The following is a 22,859-nucleotide window of genomic DNA, read 5'->3' as shown; positions in this document are numbered from 1 at the left end:
GGTGGTGGGGTAAATTTCAGAACGCTGATAGGGGAGGGGAGGGAAAACCGCCACCAGGACAGAACCCCACTGGTCCAACCGCCACCAGGACAGAACCCCACTGGTCAACCGCCACCAGGACAGAACCCCACTGGTCCAACCGCCACCAGGACAGAACCCCACTGGTCCTCACCTACCACCCCACCAACCTCCATGTACAGCACCTACCTATGAAAAAGTTATTTTCTGTTTGCCAAGTTGTAACACAGTGTGTCACAGGGATCAGTGCTGGGGCCTCAAGTTTTTACAAGTTCATATAAATACATTAGTGAAGGAACCAAAAGTATAGTTGCTGCATTTGCTAATGACTCAAAGATATGTAGGAAATTAACTTGTGAAGAGGACATAAGGAAGCTACAAAGAGCTATATGTAGGTTAAGTGAATGGATAAAGATCTGGCACGTGGAATATAATGTGCAAAAATGTGAATTTATCCATGTTGGATGAAAAAGAAGAAAGAAGTATATTATTAAAATGAGAGATTACACAACTCTAGAATACAGAGCGATCTGGATAGCCCAGTGCAAACATTGCTAATATAGCAAGTAAATAGGCCATTCAGCCCATTGAGTCTGCTCCGCCATTCAGTCATGGCTGATATTAGGAAAGTAATAGAAATAGAAAGCAATAGAATGTTATTATTTAATGTGAGGGAAAATGAATAGAAAACTAAGGAGGTTATCCTATTAAACACCAGAGGTTAAAGGTAGGTCAGAGTACAGAAATATGCTTTTCTTGTCAAAGTTTTATTTCACCCTACTTACCACAAAACTCTAACCAAACTGTTTACTACTCTCCTATTTATATAGTCACTCAATTATGAGCCTTTGGAATTCTTTTCGTCAAAGAGTTCTGGAAGCTCAGTCTTTGAATATATTTAAGGTAGAGATTGGTAGATTTCTGATTATTAGTGGGGTCCAGGGTTATGAGGATTGAGTGGCTTTGAAGGCTTTGAAGTGTTCGATCAGCAATGATCTTAGTGAATGGGGCAGGCTCAAGCAGATAAGTGAACTACTTCCTGCTCTTAATTTGCATGTTTGTAAATGTCTTTCATAATAAAACTTCCTATTGAAAGTAGCTTTCAATTAGAAATTGCTCTGGAGTAGAATCATAGATTCTCAGAATAACAGAATCCCTATAATGTGGAAAGAGGCCGCTTGGCCCATTGACCCTCTGAAGAGCCACCCAGCACCCCTCCCTATACATGTGACCCCGTATTACCATAAGGTTGGAAAATCATTTAATCAAGACATTCATCCCTCATCCTTTGCCAGAATTGGGTTCCATCCCCATGAGCTGATTGGTCTTGCACAACCAAAGTTTGTGAGAATCTTATAATGTACTATTGTCTGCATGGTAACAGGTACAGCACTTTACAACAGTCTTCAGTTGCAACCTCCTCTCTTTGGCTTCCAAGTTGTTAGCCAGCTGTAAAACACTTCCACTTACAATTCAGAAACTTGTCTCTATGTTGTTTGAGGAAGAAATGTCGGCCAGGATGGCAAGGGTAGAGCTCTCCTTTGAAGAGTAATATTGTTACTTTATGTTTAACTGAGAGGGGAGACAGTGCCCTAATCCACAGTACACTGCTCCCTGAGACAGCACCAGACTGAGAAGGTTTGCTGAAGCTAAGTGATGCCAAAATTGTGGGTACTATGAAGGGTTCTCCTTTACAACCTCTCATCTCACCTGAGGCCTGCTAAGGTTAAACCATCACGAGTCATGCTCTCATGCTCTCTCTCTCTCTCTCTCTCTCTCCTGAGAGTGCGGTCCTCTGCAATTATGGTGACTGTACCTTTACCTTACTGGACTGAAATGTGCTTGAGCCTCTATGTCTGACTCAAAACCACAACTAGTTGCTTAGGAAGCTGAGTAAAATAAGCAGGGTCCACTGTTGTTGGTCATTGATGTAAATGATTTGGATGAGAATATAGGGACCGTGGTTAGTAAGTTTGCAGATGACACCAAAACTAGTTCTATAGTGGAAATGAAGAAGGTTATTTAAGAGTACAATGGGATCTTGATCAACTGGACCAGTGACTAAGGAATGGCAGGCGGAGTTTAATTGATGTAAGTGCAAGATATTCCATTTTGGCAAGACAAACCAGGGCAGGACTTACTCAGTTAATGGTAGGACCTTTTGAGGAGTGTTGGTGAACAGAGAAACAGGGATGCAAGTACATAGTTCCTTGAAAGTGGCGTCACAGGTAGGACGGTGGTGAAGGAGGCATTTGGCACGCTCGCCTTCATTGGTCAAAGCATTGAGTACAAGAGTTAGTCATGTTGTGGTTGTACAAGACGTTGGTAAGGCCTCATTTGGAGTACTGCATACAATTCAATTGGCCCTTCTATAGAAAGGTTGTTATTAAACTGGAAAGGGTGCAAAAATTGATTTAGAAGGATGTTACCAAGACTGGAAAATTTGAGTTATAAGGAGAGGTTGAATAAGCTGGGATTTGTTTTTTCCTGTAGCATAGGAGCCTGAAGAGCAACCTTCTAGAGGTTTATAAAATAATGAAGGGGAAAGATAAGATGAATTGCCAAGGACTTTTCCCCAAGTTGGGGGAATCCAAAACTGGAGGGCATAGGTTCAAGGAGAGAATGGAGAGATTTATCCTGAGGGGCAATTTTTTCACAGATGGTGATGCATATATGGAATGAGCGGTCAGAGAACGTGATGGAGGTGACTACAATCACAACATTTAAAAGATTTGGACAGGTACATGAATAGAAAATGTTTAGAGGGGTAAACACAGGCAAATGGGACTAATTCAGTTTAGGGAACCTGATGGGCATGGATGAGTTGGGCTGAAGGGCCTGTTTCCATGCTGTATGCCTCCAAAACTAATCCCCCCCCCCTAACCAGGACACTAAAGGATAGTTTAACAAGGCCATTCTATCTAACCTGCACACCTTTGGATTATGGGAGGAAACCGGAGCACCTGGCAGGAAGCCATGTAGACACCGAGAATGTACAAATTCCACACACACATTCACCCAAGGCTGGCATTGAACCTGGGTCCCTGGCACCTTGGGGCAGTAGTACTAACCACTGACCATTGTGCCAGTTCTCCAACAGTGAAGCTCTCAGATTGGTTTTCGATCTTGTGCTTTTGAATCAACAATTGTCTAACTCAATGCAAGCATGAACAGAACACTGGGTATTCCAGATCTATGTAGCTCTGTGCCATGCAATACTCTACAATTAAATGATGAAACCACAGAGGTGGTGTACCTCCAGATATTCCAGGCAATGACCAAACAACCTGATTAGAGTAAGGTACAGTGCTGTTATGACATTTTAAAATGTTCATGTTTTCATAAGGAAGCACAGAGCATGATTTTACAGAGCCATTTAATTTAAAAAAAAACTTATTGATGGAATGAGGCTTTGCTGGCTGGGCCAGTATTTATTCCACAGAGGGCAATTAAGAGTTAACTATGTCTGGGGGTCCATGTTATCCAGGTAAGGATGGCAGATTTTCTTCCTAAAGTGAACCAGATGGGATTTTACAACTATTGACAATAGTTACACAGTCACCATTAGGCCAGATTGAATTCCAGGATTTTATTGAATTCAAATTTCATCTGCCATGGCAGGATTTGAACCCAAACCCCAGAGGATTAGCCTGGTAGTTCTGGTTTACTAGCCCAGTGAGCATACCACTGTGCCACTGCCTCCCAAAATGATCATGCATATGAAGTTGGTTAACTTTTACAACTAAGGAAACAAAGTTGTTTAGGTGATATAGAAGGCACCCTCTCCAAAACCAATTAGGCCAACAAACATGGAAGGGAAATGTCGCAAGGAGAAATGAGTAAGTTCTCAGTCCAAAATCTGAGGATGTCACCATGGGTCAAGAAGAGAATGGCTGACCTGAAAGAAGTTGTGCAGGTAAGGCTAAAACATAGCTGCCTGTATTTGTTCAACAAGGCCTTCCACAGAACATCATAGAATTACAAAGAGTCTTCATGGCAGGAATAACCCAATTGGGCTACATGGATATTTATGCACCACACAGACCTCCTCCCACCTCATCCATTTAGTCCTATCGGCATATTTTACTCCCGTTATCCTTGACTGCTGTTTGTGATTGTGAATTCCACATTGCTACCACTCTGGGCAAAGAATTACTTTTTGAATGTAAATTTATTGCTAACTATCTTATTATTCATGCCCGCCTAGTTTGGTGCTCCCTGCAATCAAAAATGACTGCTCTACATCTACCTGAACTCTCTCATTCTTTTAAAAACCTTTATGATGTCATCTCTCCGGCCTATTTAGCCTTTCTTGATAAGCATCCCCTCTCAGTTCTGGTATCATGCAGGTAAATTTTTTCTGCACCCTTTCCAGTGCCTCTATATCCAATTTAAAATATGGAGACCAGGACAGTCATATGATGATTATAGTGCAGGAGAAGAGCATTCGGATCATCATATCGATGCCAACATTCTGACAGCAACAGTCCCACTCCTCCACTTTTTTTACCTGTACCCCTGTGAGATAATTATTCAATTCTGTTTTAAAAGCTATCTGTGAAGTCTTTTGTCCTTAGCTATATTTATTTTGTATAAGTCCAAAATAGTCTGGATGCTGAAGATCTAAAATAAATCGGAAAATGCTGGAGAAATTCAACAGGTCTGGCAGCATTTGTGGAGAGAGAAACAGGGTTAATGTTTCAAGTCTAATATGATGTGGAGGTGCTGGTGTTGGACTGGGGGGGTGGATAAAATTAAAATCACACAATACCAGGTTATAGTCCAACAGGTTTATTTGGAAGTACTAGGTTTCTGAAAGCTAGTACTTCCAAATAAACCTGTTGGATTACAACCTGAAGTTGTGTGATTTTTAACTCCAGTCTAATAACTCTTCTTAATGTCTGTGGACCTGATAAGAGTAAAACAGCCACTTGAATGTATAAGAAAATTATAAACTACCATATATAACTCAGTGCAGTTCCACAGAAGTATTAAAGGGCTTGAGTGGGAAAGTTTTGTGTCCCCAGGTCAGACAGCCTCTCGTAGGACCGTGTGTCATTCTCAGCACTTGCACTAAACATGGCACAGCTACAGCACTCCTAGAGGGTAACAAAAATGATCTTGCTATCTTAGTAACAGATGAGTCATAGGTCATCAATGAGAGGAGCAGGTGGTCATGGCAGATGGATTGATGCAGGCTGCATGGAGAATATATATTTCTGCTTTTCCTAGGGATTCTGAACTCTGTCATCTTCTTTAGAGAAAATGTCATTTAAGTAGGATCATCCGCAGTACACACTTCAGTCTACATTACACCTGTTAAAGATATGGCTGGGTACAGAGGAGTCCCCAAGCTAGAGCTGGCAAAAACAGATGGATGGTTGGTTGTACTGTTGTCTACCAAGCAATATGTGGCTTTGCAGCAGATTCCACAGTGCAGAGTTTAGGAGTAATCAGGTTGCTGATTCAGAATTCTCAGAGTTCAAACTTTTAAGTAATTTCCTTGATTGGGCCTCAGGCTGTTGTGTGGTTAGGTAGAGAGAATTCAGAGAACTCACTGCTGCACAGAGATTCAGCATCAGCAGCCTTGAAATGATTGGAGTATGCACAGCTAAAGATATATTGTCTACGAGCCATTCATAGTGTCATACAGCACAAAATCAGACCTTTTGGTCCAACCAGTCCACGCTGACTAATATCCTAAATTAAGCTAATCTGTCCTGGATGCTCCTGGCTGGTATCCCTGCAAACCTTCTCTATTCATGTACTTAGTCAAATGTGTTTTAAATGTTGTAAACACATATCCGCCACTTCCTCTGGAAGTTCATTTCCATACATGAGCCACCCTCCATGTAAAAAATTTGCACCCATGTCTTTTTTAAATGTCTCTCCTCTCACCTTAAACATGTGCCTTCTCGTCTTGAAGTCCCTCATCTTAGGAAACAAATAACTACCATTAACTTTATCGAAATCCTTCTATTTTATAAACTTCTATCAGCCTCTTACGCTCCAGTGAAAAATGTCCCAACCTATCCAACCTTTTTTGTAATAACTCAACTCAAACTCTCCATACCCAGCATCATCCTGGTATATCTCTTCTGAACCCTCTCCAGCTTAATAATATCCTTCCTATATCTCGGTGGTCAGAACTGGACACAGTATTCCAGAAGAGGCCTCACCAATGTCCTGTACAGCCTCAACATGACTTCTCAACTCCTATACTCAAAAGGACTGAGCAATGAAGGCATTTAAAATAACCAAATAAGTTGTTGGACTGTGTGAATTGAACTCCTCAAATATCCCTGTGCAACTGACACCAGCTATGTGTGGAAGTGGGAAGCACCAGTTAATGCAATAAGTGAATAGTTAATCTTTTTCTTGGCTCATTGGTTGAAATGATGGCTCGGTGGCATGAGACCCTCCTCCACCGCAGTGGGCAGTCAGCCTTTATTGTCTGCTCAAGTCTTTGGAGTAATGTTTGAATTTCTGACTTGATTCTGTAGCTGATCTAAACTACTTATAAATTACAGTTGATACAGTGTCCATTATTTTGATTCTTTGTGTCTGCTTGGATTATAATGCAAGTGAAAGCAAATGTGTCAGTCTCTCTTCATAACATAAGCGTAGCACAATGAAATAGAACACAATGAGTGTGATGTTCTCTTAGAATATATGTGAACAACATGTACTGAATGAGGTTGATTTATACATAGATGAGCCTCTGAAGTACACTGTATGATGGGCTGAATTTTAGCAAAAACTTAGTTAAGTATCAACTTTAGTGAGTTTTATGGAGAAGTTTCCTTCATGACCCCTAATGAATTTTCTCATGCAGTTTTATTCTGTTCTCCCCCGTGATGTATGCACCACACCTCTAAGGCACTCTGCTTGTATTATCGACTGCTCCCCAGCAGTGGAAGTAGTCACCACTGCCAGAACCTTGTGGGATTTCAGGTGCCGACGTTGAATTTAAAGTCCAGCTGTGTACCAGGTTAATTTCTGCCGCAGCCTGGAACTAGCTTTCACAGTGCACATTGTAGCAAGAAATGAAAAAGAAGTTTGAGGGCTAAGTGCCACGGATGGCAGTTCATCACACACACAAGCATGCATTCATAACTGTGTTATTTTACATTATTACCTCTCTGATCCACACCTATTATAATTGCAGCTGCAAGAATCAAGCCACAAAGGCCACCATTTAAAACTCCATCAATGGGAAAGCTACTCTTTCCTTAGTGGATAGCATAGCATCTTGTCATTTTAATTCATTCCCAAGGTGTGGGAATTACATGCTTGACTAGCATTTGTTGTCCATCCTTAATTGCCCAGAGGATAGTTAGGAATCATCCATATTACTGCGCATCTGGAATCACATGTCAGCCAGACCTGGTAAAGATAACGGTTTTCTTCCCTGTTAGTGAACCAGATGGGTTATTCCTACAATCAGCAATGGTTTTATGGTCATCATTAGACTCTTAATTTCAAACTCCATCGTCTGCCATGACAAGATTCAAACCTGAGTCTCTGAATTACTAATGGAAAAGTATGGTGCTGGAAAAGCACAGCAGGTCAGGCAGCATCTGAGGAGCAGAAGAGTCGATATTTTGGGCATAAGCTCTTCATCAGGAATGTGGATTAATAGTCTAGTGATAATACTACTTGGCCATCATCTCCCCTAGTCATTGTCATCATCATTGTTCAGTGTGGGACAGTGCAAGCTGGGAAGCTTCCAAAGGTTGAGAACATTCACTTTTATTGAACAACAGCAAAAAGAAGGAGACAAAAAAAACTGGGCTGTTTGCACTCCTTTACGATCAATGAGTGATCACTGCACCCAGCTCACATCTATTGGAAGTGAGCATCAATTTAAGTCCTGTCTGGCTTATTGCATTTGATACCACAGTGCTCCATCACGCTGAAGATGATGTTCCTCTTGCTCAATATATTCATCTTCCCCCATAGAAGACTACTTTCCTAACTATTCAGCACCATCACATCCCCTCTTTGTCTTCTCCAGTTGTGAAGAGCCCGGCATGCAAGGATTTTGCAGCACCCTCTATCTGAAGTGTATTGCAAGGCACCCCAAGACCTATCCTTTCTTAGGAGGCCTATCATCTGCTCCACCATGGCCTGGGTGAAAGAATGAGCAGCATCGTATTTATATTTGACTGCAGTCAGGGGATGCATAATGAAACCTTCAGCTATGATTACAGATGGTTGTCCTTGTCTTTCAGTAACTGTCTTTGTAAGGTATCCAGCCCTTGAAGCAAAACAGAAACATGACTGTTCTCAATGAGATAGGCATCATGGCAGCTTCCAGGGTTACCTGGCATAGACTTTGAAGATGATTTGTACATTAATACAATGGAATACTTTTCTGTTGGTCTGTTGTGTTATGATATGGTATTCTCAATGTGATATGTACTGTCAGAAGCCCCCTGAGCCTGGGTGAAGTCTCTGTTGGCAAGGCCTGTAGTGCCTGAGCTGTAGCACTGACCTTGTCACAGGAAAAGAGATGATGTGTGCGATCTGCCACAAGTTGCATCAGTAACAGCCTTGATGTATGTATGAGTTGAGAATTGAGAGATCCTACACAGGTCCCCAGTGGGTCCTTGGAGATAGCCAGTTGCGTCACAGTTTAGTGCAGCTGTCGCCAGGATGGCCATTGGTAGGATAGCTACCCAGCCATTCAGATTATAACAGTGACAAGGCCAGCAGCCAGCAGATGGCATAGTTCTGCGATGGTGTCTTGGGATATCCATAGTTTGCGGCAATACTGTGCTTAGAGGATGATAGACTCTTGACCTCCTCCTGTACATCCTTTGCAACTAAGGGGATTTTCAGCTGTGACAACTTCATGTCCGGACTGTTCAGAAGCCAGGAGAGGTTGGTTCTGGTTCACAGCAGGAACAAAAGTGTTTGATCAATTGCAGCTTTCCTTCTCTACCAAACCACCCTAAGTTTTTAATATTGCATGAAATGTAATTGTTTCAGACACTTATCCAACATTACCAACTGTTAGTGATAATACTGTATTAGTATTTGTGGAATCTGGAAAATAAACAAAGGTGCCAAATTTGCAGTGTATTTGGGGTAAGGCCAGCGTTAATGGAGAAGTTGGAACTAAAAGTGTCAAATTTGATCTAGTGCTACAGATAAAAGAAATTCCTTTTGGATTATATTTGACAGTTTTATTTTTCATTGCTGAAATTAATTAGTACTTGATAGTAGAGAACTTTAAATATTGCTGAAAAGAGACACAAAATCAAATACTTTTTTTCTTGTGTTCATCTGGTCTAGGACAAAGAAAGACTTGTCTTTCTCCATGGTAAACACAGGAGAAATATTCATTGAGAAACTTGCCCATCTTCTGCAGATCTACATATACATGCCCACTTTGGTCCTTGAGAGGGCCCTACTCTCTCTCCAGGTATTCTTTTTCCTTTAATATACTTAAAGTACCTCTTTGGATTCCCTCAATCTCCTTAGCCAAGACTATGTCATGCGCCTATTTTTGCCCTCCTGATTTCCTTCTTCAGTAAACTCCTTTTTTTCCCTGTATACCTCCAGGGATTCCCTTGATCCCAGCTGCCTGTAATTGAACCATGCCTCTTTTTTTTTCTGGTCAAAGCTTCATTATCTCTTGTTATCCAGGGTTCCCTATTCCTGCCAACCTTGCCCTTCACCTCACTGGGACATATAGACTTTGAACTCTAGCTATCTCATTTTTGAAGACCTTCCACTTGCCAGAGGTCCCTTTGCCTGTAAACTACCCCTGCAATCTCCTGTCTAATTGCATCAAAATTTGCCTTCCCCAATTTAGAATTTGAATCCTTGGACCAGTTTTGTCCCTCTCTATAACTATTTTGAAATTAATAGAACTGTGGTCACTGGTCCCAAAGTGCTCTCCGCTATCACCTCCATCACCCGTCCTGCCCTATCTCCCAACAGTAGGTTGAGCTTTGCCCCTTTCTGAGTAAGACTCTCTATATACTGCTTGAGGAAACTTTCCTAAGCATACTTCACAAATTCCACCCCATCTAAGATTTTAATGCTCTGGCAGTCCCAGTCTATGTTAGGAAAATCAAACTCCCCCATTATGACAACCTATTGCTCCTGCAATTCTCCCCCAGTCTCCCTGCATATTTGTTCCTCTAATTCTGTTGACTATTTGGGCCCAACATTACAACCCCAGTAATGTCACCATCCCCTCCTTATTTCTTAGCTCCACCCACAAAAGCTCACTGGATGTTCCTTCAGTTATTTCATCTCGGACTACTTACCTGTGATACTTGCCTTAATCAAAAATGCATCTCCCCCTCCCCTCCTTCCACCACCTCTGTCATAGAGTCATAGAGGTGTACAGCACAGAACCAGATCCTTCGGTCCAACTCATCCAGGCCCTGCCTGCAGCACCTGTACCCTGGCACATTAAGCTGCCCTTAGCCACGGTTCTGTAACCCCCTTGCCAATCTAATTTAAACCCTCCCTTTCAGCACTAGCAAACTTGGCCATCAAGATAATGGTCCCCCTCCAGTTCAGGTGCAACTCTTGACCAGGTCACCTCTGCCCCAGAAAAGATCCCAAAGATCGAAGAATCTGAATCCCTGCCCCCTGCATCAATTCTTTAGCTATACATTCATCTACCATATCCTCCTGTTCTTACCCTCACTAGCTGTGGCACTGGAAGTAATCTGGAGATTATCACCAACGACGTCCTAGTTTGTAATATTTTTCCTAGATCTCTATTATCACCATGCAAGACCTCACTCCAATTTCACCTATGTCATTTGTGCACAATGACTTCTGGCTGCTCACCCTCTCCCTTGAGAACATTCTGCAGCATATTCTGGAAAAGTCCCAAAAATTGGAAAATTATTACTGTGATTCCTTCATTTAAAAAGGAAAGGAGACTAAAGAACAGAACTAGATAGGTTGGATCGAAGGGTCTGTTTCCATGCTGTACATCTCTATGATTCTATGACTCTATGAAACAAGTAACTATAATCCAGTTAGCTTAATGTCTGATATTGGGAAAATGTTAAAGACTGGTATGTAGGCTGTAGTAGCAGAGAAATGTGAAATATGAGTCAGCCTGACTTTGTGGAGGGGACGTCATGGATAACAAAATTACTCTAATTTTTTGTGGAGGTAACAAGCAGGGTAGATGAGGCGAAGTGGTGGGTATAATATGTTTGGATTTTCAGATGGCATTTGACAAGTTGCCACAAGTTGGCTACTTAAAACAGAAGAGCCAAATTTATTGGAGTTAGGATATTATTATGGATAGAGGATTGACTCACAAATATAATTGAGTTAGGATGGGGGGGGGTTATTTTCAGATGGCAACCTGTAACTTGTAGAGTGCTATAGGGTCAGTGCTGGGACCACAATTATCTGTAACATACATTAATGATTTGAATAACGACATTGAATGTAGTTTGCATATACAAAGATGGTAAAGCAAATGCTGGGGGTAACACAAAGACTGTGCAGAGACATATAGACAGATTAAGTGGGTGGAAACTTGGCAGATGGAATATAAAGTAGGAAAATATGAGGTTGTGCACTTTGGCAGGATGAATAGAAGAGATGAATATTATTTATATAGGGAAAGATTGCAGAAAGCTACAGCACAACGGGATTTGCGAGTATCGTGCATTAATCACAAAAAGCTAGCGTACAAATTCAGCAGGTACTGAGAAGATAAATGGAATGTTGGCCTTTATTTCAAAGGGAACAGAATATAAAAATAGGGACATCTTGCTAAAACTATACAAGTCATACTGTAGTACTTAAAACAGTTTTGTGCCCCTTATGTAAGGAAACGTGTACTGACATTGGAGGCAGTCCAGAAAAGGTTCAATAGGTTGATCCTGGATATGAAAGGTCTGTTTATGAAGAGAGAGGTAGTCAGTTGGGCCTATACTCATTGGAGTTTAGTAGAATAGGAGAGACCTTATTGAATTAAACAAATTCTTAGGGGACTTGACAGAGTATATGTGGGAAGCTTGTTTCCCTTGTAAGAAAGTCTGGGAGCAGAGGGTTGCCCATTTGATACAGGAATTAGGAGGAATTTCTTTCAGAAGATAGTGAATCTGTGGAATTGTTTATCACAGAGGGCTGTAGTGGTTGGGTCATGAAGTATATTCAAGGCTGAGATACTGATTTTTTTTAAAATTGGTAACGGAATTAGGATTGTGCAGAAATGGCAGGACAGTGTTATTGAGGATTATCAGCTCCGCCTTACTCTCATTGAATAGTGGAGCAGACTTGATGAGCTGAATAGCCAACTTCTGCTCCTAGGTCATATGGGCATCAATAGACTCATAACTAATATTTTTGTCAGGATGTGTTCTGAGTTATGCTATATTGGACATTAGATGAGCTAGATGGAATGGACAAAGGGTAATGGGTGGGAGGTACAAGTTGGCAATTCTATGATAATAAGAGCTGAGATCCAATATTGGGTTTATCTGTAAAGACATAGGAATCGTGCCCTATGTGCCTATATACAGCCATAGTCAAACTTCCAGGCTATCTTTTTATCTTGGTTCTACGGAAGGTCATGAAATCCTTAGAGCTGAGACTAAATTGGACCAGAGGAGAGTGGTTGGAGGAAGAGATTAGTAAAGAAAATCAAGAATTTGGAGTTTTCTTTGCCCTCCACAGTGATTCCAGAATAATGGTAGGTTATTGGTGAGAGACACCTTATGGATGGGGTCAAGCCAGATCTGCCATTGCCAGTTCTGACGAAGGTTCATTCGACTTGAAACGTTAACTCCACAGGTTTCTCTCCACAGATGCTGCCAGGCCTGCTAAGCTTGTCCAGCAATTTCTATATTGTCTCTGCCATTGCTGCAGTGAAACTGCCTCCTCCCTGATGAGTGTGGTGGTGTGAGTATTTAACTAGCAGGAAGGTGGCAAATAGGAACACTGTCACCTTCCTGCTAATTTCCTGTTTGGGAGTAACAACAACAGCAGCAGCAACTACCTCATTCCTCTGGCTGGCAACACTTGTGAATAGTCCATTGCTGTCCAATTGAGCACCTGAGTTGTACTTAAATCAGTAGTCTTTCTGAAAGAGAGTGTGATGTTAAGTTCCTGATGGCTCCATAGCTGATGGGTGAGACCTCTATTACCTCCATTATGTTTTACTAAGCGAAGCTGAGAGATGGACTACAGCAATGACTAGGAAGGGAAAAGGTAAGTAATTTGTTGGAACCAAGGGCTTTGAAGGTGGAGATGAGAGAGGAAGTACTTTCAAATAGCATTGGGAGATATGTTTTTAGTACAAATTAAAACATATGGTGACCCTGAGACTGCTATATTTACCATGGCAAATGGGTGAGCAATGATCCAAAGATTTTGATGACCCACTCAATACCTCCTTAATGAATTTCAACCATTTCCTTTGAATTAGCAGCATTAAGTGTAACCTAATTGCTGATTTGAAAGTTGTTAATTGTTGTTGTGCTTTATTACTTACTGATTTCACTTCATTATAATGGTGAGCATTATAAGGAGTCTTGTTACACAGTGGTAGTATCTCTACTTCTGGGCTTGAAAGTTCAAGTACCAGCTGTACCAGAGGTGTATGATAACAAAATGAGCAGATAGATTAAGAATGTCTTTAATAAATATAATTTCCATGACTTTGTTTGGGACAATATCATAAAGGAACAGATGGGTATGGGAAAGTATTTTAGTTGGGGAAGGGAGAATTACAATGCTATTAGGCAGGAACTGCTGTGCCTAAATTGGGAACAGATGTTCCCAAGAAAGTGTACAACACAAATGTGGAGGTTGTTTGGGGAACACTTGCTGATAGTGCTGAATAAGTTTGTCCACTCAGGCAATGAAAGGATGGTAGGGTGAGAGAACCTTGGGTGACAAGGGATGTAGAACATCTAGTCAAGTGGAAGAAGGAAGCCTACTTAAGGTTGAAGCAAGGATCAGACAGGGCTCTAGAGGGTTACACGGTAGCCATTAAGGTTCTGAAGAATGGACTTAGGACAGCTAGAGGAGGGCATGAAAAAGCTTTAGCTGGTAGGATTAAGGAAAGCCCCAAGGCATTCTACACTTGTGAGGAACAGGAGGATGGCCAGAGTGCAGAGTGAGGTAGGGCCTATCACGGCTGGTGGATGGAACTTGTACCTGGAGTTGGAGGAGGTAAGGGAGATCCTTAATGAATATTTTGCTTCAGTATTGCCATTTGTGAGGAGAGCATGAAACTGGCTGATGTGCTCGAACAGGTTGATGTTAGGAAGGAAGATGTGCTGGAAATTTTGAAAAAACGTAAGGATAGATAACTCCCCTGAGCCAGATAGGAATACGCAAGGTTACTACAGGAAGCGAGGGAAGAGATTGCTGCACCTTCGGCAATGATCTTTGAGCAGTGCGTGATGATTGGAGGGTGGCAAATGTTGTTCCCTTGTTCAAGAAAGGGAATAGGGATAATCCTGGGAATTACAGACCAGTCAATCTTACATCTGTGATGGGCAAACTGTTGGAGAGGATTGTGAAAGACAGGATTTATGATTACTTGGAAAACCATAGTTTGATAAGAGATATTCAGCATGGTTTTGTAGGGGCAGGTCATGCCTCACAAACCTTATTGAATTCTTTGAGGATGTGACAAAACACATTGATGAAGGCAGAGCTGTGGTTGTTGTGTGCATGGATTTTAGCAAGGCATTTGATAAGGTTCTCCATGGTAGGCTCATTCAGAAAGTAAGGAGGCATGGGATACAGGAAAATCTGGCTATCTGGATCCAGAATTGGCTGGCCCATAGAAAACAGAGGGTGGTAGTAGATGCAAAGCTTGGAGACAAGTGGTGTTCTGCAAGGGTCTGTTCTGGGACCTCTGCCCTTTGTGATTTTTTTTAAATTACTTGGATGAAGAAGAGAAAGGGGGGATTAGTAAGTTTGCCAATGACATGGAAGTTGGTAGAATGGTGGATAATGTGGAGGGCTGTTAGAGATTGCAATAGGACATAGACAGGATGCAGAACTGGGCTGAGAAGTGGTAGGTGGAGTTCGACCTGGAAAAGTGTGAAGTGATTCACTTTGGAAGGTCGAATTTGAATGCAGAATACAGGGTTAAAGGGAGGATTCTTGGCAGTATGGAGGAACAGTGGGATCTTGGGGTCCATGCTCATAGATCCCGCAAAGTTGTCACCCACATTGATCGAGTTGTTAAGAAAGCATTTGGTGTGTTGGCTTTCATTACCAGGGTGACTGAGTTTAAGAGCTGTGAGGTTGTGTTGCAGCTCTATAGTGCCCTGGTTAGACCACAGTTGGAATATTGTGTTCAGTTCTGGTCGCCTCATTTTAGGAAGGATGTGGAAGCTTTAGAGAGGGTGCAGTGGAGATTTACCAGGACACTGCCTGGACTGGAGGGCATGTCTTATGATAAAAAGTTGCAGGAGCAAGACTTTTCTCATTGGAGTGAAGTAGGGTGAGAGGCGACTTGGTAGAAGTGTACAAGATGATGAGAGGCATAGATAGAGTGAATAGACAGAGACTTTTTCCCAGGGCAGAAATGGCTATTACAAGGGGGCGTAACTATAAGGTGATTGGAGAAAATGTCAGAGTGTGGGTGCAAGGAATGCACTGCCAGCAGTGGTAGTAGAGCCAGATACATAAGGGACATTTAAGCAACTCTTGGATAGGCACATGGATGACAGTAAAATGAAGGGTATGTAGGTTAGTTTGATCTTAGAGTAGGATAAAAGGTTGGCATAACATTAAAGGCCGAAGAGCCTGTACTGTTCTATGTTCTAAATGTTAAATCCTTATCTTGTGATATTATGAACTTTGCATTAGGTTTATCAAGAATTTGTGGTAGTAAGAATGATGTCTGGTTTCATTTGGCTCACCTTCAGATTTAGTTAATTGAACTGTGTTGGTGGATTGCCCCTCAGTTTTGAGGATTCCTGAGAATGCAGGAAGTTTCCTCAGTTAACTGAGCCATTCTAAAAGAAAATAATCTTAATTTATAGTTTTGAAATATGGTAACTCATAAAGTATATTACATAGCTATTGGTACTTTAGTTATACTATTGTCAACATTGACAAAACCAAATGCTGCGGAGATATTGATTATGAATCACTTTTTTACTTGTATGGACACATGAACTTCTTTTGTAGCATAAGTATTGCATGCAAGAAAAATGTAAGTGTTATTTTATTTGTTAATAAACTAATCTCAAGGTTCAAGAGTTAACTCATTATTATTAAATCAGAGGTTTTAATAAATCAGAAATGAGTGCTTAAATAATTCTGTATTCTTTTCTTTAGATGTGGATGAGTGTATATTTAACAATGGCGGTTGCCAACAGACCTGTGTAAATACAGTGGGGAGTTATGAATGTCAATGTAAGGATGGATTCTTTTTGAGTGACAATCAACACACCTGTATTCATCGTTCAGAAGGTACGTTTACCATGAAACCTTGTCTAACAATGTTCCTTCTTTGTCATTGTAATTGAAAACAGTATACATAGGTCATAATTTTACTCAGTTTTTTGCGAAAGAATTAGAATATTATTCAAGTAGATAACAAGACAGTTGGAACTTTGTTTCAATTCTTGGGAATCCTGTTTATCTACTACAGTATTTATCAATTGAGTTAAATACCTGTATATACAAACTACATAAATCATATGAACTTCTGTGTTATGATCTATTACTAAAAAGTTGATAATAGTTGTCTGATGGGTGATCATTCTCTAAATTCTAGACTGCTTTCCATCTACTTTTTCATCATTTTTGTTTTTCAGTAGTTTATTGATTTGTGAGCAGTGCTCTTTTCTTGTTCCACAAGCTATTTGCAAATTATTTTACATGTTGTTGTTCCTCTCTTTATTATTAAATTCAGACCAATCGTCTCAATTATCTCTCATCCTCAGAAATTTAAAGCAATAGAATTCCTTGAGCCCGCCAACCTTTTTTTCCTCCTCCTTTGTTCTGAATTCTCAGTAACCCTGACTTAATCATCACTACTTCATAATTCCTACTTGTTGAAAACTTAGTGATTTCCTACATTGGCTGTTCATCTTTAATGAAGTTTCTCATTTATTTTCAAGAAATGAATATCTGCTTCTCAAAATGAGCGGTTGAGTAATTAGGATGGTACTGGATTGATGCAAATTTAAGACATAAAAAGCTAATTGTTTAAATGAGATTTTCTGTCAATTTTTCTCTTTCTATCTTTGTCTATTGACTTCTTCCTAGGAGGGAACTCTATGGAAATAAGTTGCTTTCCAGTGTTGCCTCCAACATACAAGTTATTCTTGTGTTGCCCAATTATTTGGCTGGTTGGAGCATTGTAGCTGAACTTATACCTCACCACAGATCTCTTATAAGATCTGTGGATAATAAGAATACTGACCTTGATCAGGATGGAGGTTTGCTTGCTGAGCTGCAAGGTTTATGTTTCAACATTTCGTCAACATACTAGGTAACATCTTCAGTGAGTCTCCGAACGAAGCATTGCTGATGATTCCTGCTTTCTATTTATATGTTTGGGTTTCTTTGGGTTGGTGATGTCATTTCCTATGGTGATGTCATTTCCTGTTCTTTTTCTCAGGGGGTGGTAAATCGGGTCTAAGTCAATGTTTTTGTTGATAGAGTTCCAGTTAGAATGCCATGCTTCTAGGAATCCTCGCGTGTGTCTCTGGCTGGCTTGTCCTAGAATGGATGTGTTCCCAAAGTTTGAACAAAAAGCTCTGGCAACCATCCAGCCCAAACTTTGGGTTCGCTATGTCATCTTTGTCATCACTAAACGAAACAAATTAGAGGAAACCTGCAAAACCATTAAGACCCTTACTGGCATAACATTCACTAAAGAGGAGGAAAACAACAACAAGCTGCCATTCTTAAATGTCACAGTAGAGCAAACAACCAATGGGGAACTTCAAGCTAGCATCTACAGAAAAACATACAGACCAAATATTGAACTACAGAAGCAATCATCCCAACATCCACAAATGAAGCTGCATTAGAACATTATTCCAATGAGCTAATGCACACTGCAGCACAGAGGAACTACGCAGAGCAGAGGAAAATCACCTGTACAGTGTATTCAAAAAGAACGGGTACCCAATGAACACAGTCCCCAGATTTCTCAGCAACAAACCCAAATAAGCAGACAAAACATGTCCAGAAACCCTAGCCAGTCTCCCCTACATCAAAGACATCTCGAAAATGACTGCCAGACTACTCAGACTCCTTGGCATCATGGTAGCCCACAAAGTCACCAACACACTAAAACAGCAGCTAATGAACTTGAAAGACCCTATACAGACAACAAGCAAATCTAATGTAATTTACAAAATATCGTGCAAGGACTATAACAAACACTACATTGGACAAACAGGCAGAAAACTAGCCACCAGGACACATGAACATCAACTAGCTACAAAACAACATGACCCACTCTCACTAGAATCCTTACATACAGATGAGGAAAGATACCACTTCGACCGGGACAACACAACCATTCTAGGACAAGCCAGACAGAGACATACACAAGAATTCTTAGAAGCATGGCATTCCAACCGGAACGCTATCAATAAACACATTGACTTGGACCCGATTTACCACCCCTTGAGAAAAAGAACAGGAAATGACATCACGAACTCAAAGAAACCCAAACATATAATAGAAAGCAGGAATCATCAGCAATGCTTCTTCTGGAGGCTCACTGAAGATGTTACCTAGTATGGTGACGAAACGTCTGAACGTGAACCTTTCAGCTCAGTGAGCAACCCTACATCCAAAGCCTCAACCTGAGCTACAAATCTCAAAACTCGCTGACCTTGATCGAATTTTTCCATCATTATCCATGGTCAGTTGTCATACACTTATGTGTGACAAATTTTACCATTTGTTTGAGATGGGCTAATTTAGCACTGATTAATACATTGAAGTTTGAAGCTCAAGATGACTTTCTTTTGTCATATTATCAGCTGCATGCTGCAGTTTTTTTTATTGCAACATAGTATGGCAAATATTGGATAGTACCACTTTTCTGAGAAATGTGTAGAGTTGTAGTATTTTGGTCAATCAACACTTCAAAATTGTACAACTGAGTAATGTGAAATAAGTTCTAACTCTGGAAGTGGTTAACAACCCTCTGTCCTTGACAGTGATGTAAACAGTTTTGTTTATTCAAACAATTTTGCAATGCAATAAATATGTTTGAACACAACATTCCATGTTTTAACATATAACTATCTGAAAGCAGTCTCTGGCATTCTAAAACCAAAACTAAATCCAGACTTCTCATGATGTTGTTGAAGAAGGGAAAAGAATTGAAAATGGATAAGGTGTTGTTGATAAATCCTTGCAAATGTCTCCACTTTTGGATATTTTCAGTTATACCATAAGTTGATTTGCACATCATTTGAAAGGTTTTCAGCTTGCAAACAATTTACAATTTTATTTCTCTCTTGTTTATTATTTCAAAATTAAAATGAACAGACCTTTATTTTGGTTAAGAAAACACTGCTTTGAGTTTTAAGTATAACAAGACAAAATAAAGAAAGAGATCGTTTGGTAGATCATTAAACTAGTGTATTCATTTGCAGTAGATCAAATAACGAGAGTACTTAAGAATCCAATGCCCTTTACCATACATTGGGCACATTATGAGGACAACGTGTTATCAGATGGGTATGTGGATATTGAACCTTTTCATTGTCTTGTGGTGCAAAGTATTTTTTTCAATGTCAGTTTGACGGTATTCACTCATTAACTGTACTCAATTCCATCTGAATGATGTGCATGGAATATGCAAGATGAAGGAACCATAATTTAACTTGGCTGGAATCTGTGTTTGTTTAATCAATTTGGTAGGTGTGTTATAGTGTAAAATGTCTTCCAAGCTGTTTAGTACTTGTAAAAACGTGTATCTACTGGTATTTTTGGAGTGACAGGTTTGATTAATGAGATCAATAGCACACCTGAGTAGGAAGCAGTACTTTGGCATTTTAGACAGTGGTGCTCTGAAATGGAAATAGCAAAAGTTGACATGAGGAAAATGTACTGGGAGAAAATAAATTAAATCCATTGAAGTGTTGTTTCTGTGATCTCACAGCTTCAGTGGATTAACTGAAATGTATTATGTTTAATTAGTTCTATTAGGTGAGATGGCACCCGGAGGGTTATGAATCTTTGTAATTCCCTGCCCAGTGAAGTGGTTGAGGCTGCATCAGTAAATGCTTTTAAAGCTAAGATAGATCATTTCTTGATCAGTAAAGGAATTAAGGGTTTTGGTGAGGGGGCAGGTAAGTGGAGCTAAGGCCGTGAAAAGATCAGCCCTGATCTAAATGAATGGCAGAGCAGGCATGAAGGGCCAGATGGCCTACTCCTGCTCCAAGTTCTTGCATTCTTAACTGCCCAACAGAGAAATATGACTTTCTAATTTGCTAGCATACTCATTCTAATTTGTTAGCTGTTAGTGTTTCTCGTTTAGTACTTAGTATTAAATGAGAAACTGGGTTGGTTCTGTGTTCCCGTATGTTTTATGTTAGATTTGCTCTGCTATTTATATAAATCTTGCTATTTATATTATTTTGTGTAAGATTATGATATGCAAACTGCAAAGAAAAGTGCACTTTTGTTGTATACATTTCTTCCATCCTTCTCAACAGAATCTTGAGAGCAACAACCTATAATTCCAACAGTATATTAAAAAAAGCGTTATTTTACTTTTTCCATTGAGTGAAATAATTGTATTTTGCACTTCTACACTTGAACCATTACATATTCCCCAAAAGACTCATTATTCCTTGTTCAAAATGCAGCAAGGTAGTATTAATAAGTGCATTTAGTTTATTCATATATATGCAATTGTGCGGTGATTGAATTGAGGCATCTAATAGTGCAACATCTTGAACAGAGAAGAGGATTTTATTGCATTTTTCATTGTGCTCAGTTTGAAATGGTTTGGAACGGACTTTGATATTTTTGTAAAAAGAAAATTTCTACTAGTCCCATTCCCCCACTCTATCTCGATAGGAGTTCAACCTTAATTCTCTTGAGCCAGTTCAATTTCCTTTTGAAATTGTTGATCATCTATTTCCACCACTCTTGTCAAGTGGTAATGTTCTACCACTCTTACAAACAGTAGTGTTATGATTATAACTGGATGAAATCCCATTTATAGATGCAATCAATCTGTATTAATTGATTCCCCAACCTTAGAAGCTAAGCTTTGACCTCTTTACCATTACCTGAAGTTAGTCATTGCCTTAAAAAAAAGATTTGATATTTGAGAACTTATTAGATGCCGTACATTATTGGTGTTGACAAGAAACTGGAAGTGTAAATTATGAACAAATTGGACTAAATTTGACACCTGTGTTCTCTACTAAGGCTCCCTGTAGTTTGGGGGAGGGGATGAAGCATATTAAAGAAATCTGGCTTTCATTAATTTACAGTGTTCTGAGAGGTTTTTCAGCAATATATTTTAAGGTCTTGAATTCTACTAAAGGGAATATTGGTATTTTTTTAGGATAGAAGGCAAAAAGAAAATATAAAATGAGTACATTGTTGACTCATATTTGCTTATTATCTGCTGACTTCTTGGCTCCTTTCTCATAATACAAATTGTACAATGAGTTAAACGCAGTCGTGCTTTAAATCCTAGAGAAATCATAGATATCCTCCATTCTGCTGCCTCTGCTGCTTCCCCATTTGCCTTGTGGATCGGGCTATATTCTGTTCTCTCCCTAACTCCCTTCACCGTAGTCCTGAATCCCCATCTCACTCTGTCTCATTTTCTTCTATTTTCCATTCCTCCTCCACAACCCCCATACGCTCTTTAATATTGTCTATGAATCTCACCTTATACTATCATCATGGCTGATTGAACTCTTCAATGTTTTTCTCCTACACTATTCCCATAATCTTTGATTCCATTAATAATTAGAAGTCCATCAACCTGTAATTCAAATGCATTCAAAGACCGCTTCCACTGCCCGCTGGGAAAGAGAATTCCAAAGAATGGCATGCTTTGAGTTTTAAAAAAAATCCCTTATCTCAACCCTAAATGGATATCCTGCTTATTTTTAAACTTTGCCCACTGGTTCTAGGCTCCCCAACCTGAGTACCGTCCCTGCATTTACCCTTTCGGTCTCTTTAAGTATTTTGTAGGATTCAATTAGGTCACTTTGCGTCCTTCTAAACTCCCGAGAATACAGGACCAGTTCCATCAAGTTTATCAAATACAATTTTCCATTCTCAAATCTGTAAGACCATAAGAATGTAGATATAGGAGCAACATTAGGCCATTCGGCCCTTTGAATCTGCTCCGTTATTCAATCGAAGCTAATAGGTTTTTCAACCCCATTCTCCTGACTGTTCTCCCCTTTTGATTCCCTTACTAATCAAATACCTATTTATCTCTGTCGTAAATACAACAGTGATTTGGCCTCCACATGCTTCTATGCAATGAGTTCTATAGATTCTCCATTTTTTGGCTGAAAAGATTTTCCTCACCTCAGTGCCAAAGGGTCACCTTTCACACTGAGGCTGTGCCTTTGGGTTCTAGTCTCTCCTCTCTCTCTGCCTTCTGCCAGTCAGCCAATCCTACATCCACACCAGTACCTTTCCCCTAATACCATGAATTCTTATTTTATTTAGCAGCATCCTGTGTGGCACCTTATCAAAGGACTTCTGGAGGACCAGATCAATCATGTCAACTGGCTCTCTCTTTTTTGTCTAACTTGTTCATTCCCTCCTCAAAGATTTCTAGCAGATGTGTCAGACAAGACCCCTGACCTTAATGAAGTTGTGCTGACTGAGCACAAACTTCCAAGTACTCTGCAATC

At 40.2% G+C, this 22,859-nt stretch overlaps 1 protein-coding gene across 5 annotated transcripts in view; it reads left to right on the top strand.

Moving 5' to 3' along the window:
* The window catches only part of scube2 (signal peptide, CUB domain, EGF-like 2), a 159,575-nt gene that overhangs the window by 13,750 nt on the left and 122,966 nt on the right, over positions 1–22,859 (top strand). For all 5 annotated transcript variants that reach the window (XM_043705873.2, XM_043705878.2, XM_087996162.1 and 2 more), the window contains exon 4: positions 16,321–16,455. In XM_043705873.2, the coding sequence (XP_043561808.1) occupies positions 16,321–16,455 (135 nt within the window). The remainder of the gene's footprint in view (positions 1–16,320; positions 16,456–22,859) is intronic.

The sequence above is a fragment of the Chiloscyllium plagiosum genome, unplaced genomic scaffold (assembly GCF_037043375.1).
Source record: "Chiloscyllium plagiosum isolate Xiang-an unplaced genomic scaffold, Cpla_swu_hap1 HiC_scaffold_18, whole genome shotgun sequence".
In the NCBI taxonomy this organism is placed as follows: domain Eukaryota; kingdom Metazoa; phylum Chordata; class Chondrichthyes; order Orectolobiformes; family Hemiscylliidae; genus Chiloscyllium; species Chiloscyllium plagiosum.
The sequence above is the reverse complement of the archived record's forward strand: the minus strand, read 5'-3'. Positions and strand labels throughout refer to the sequence as shown.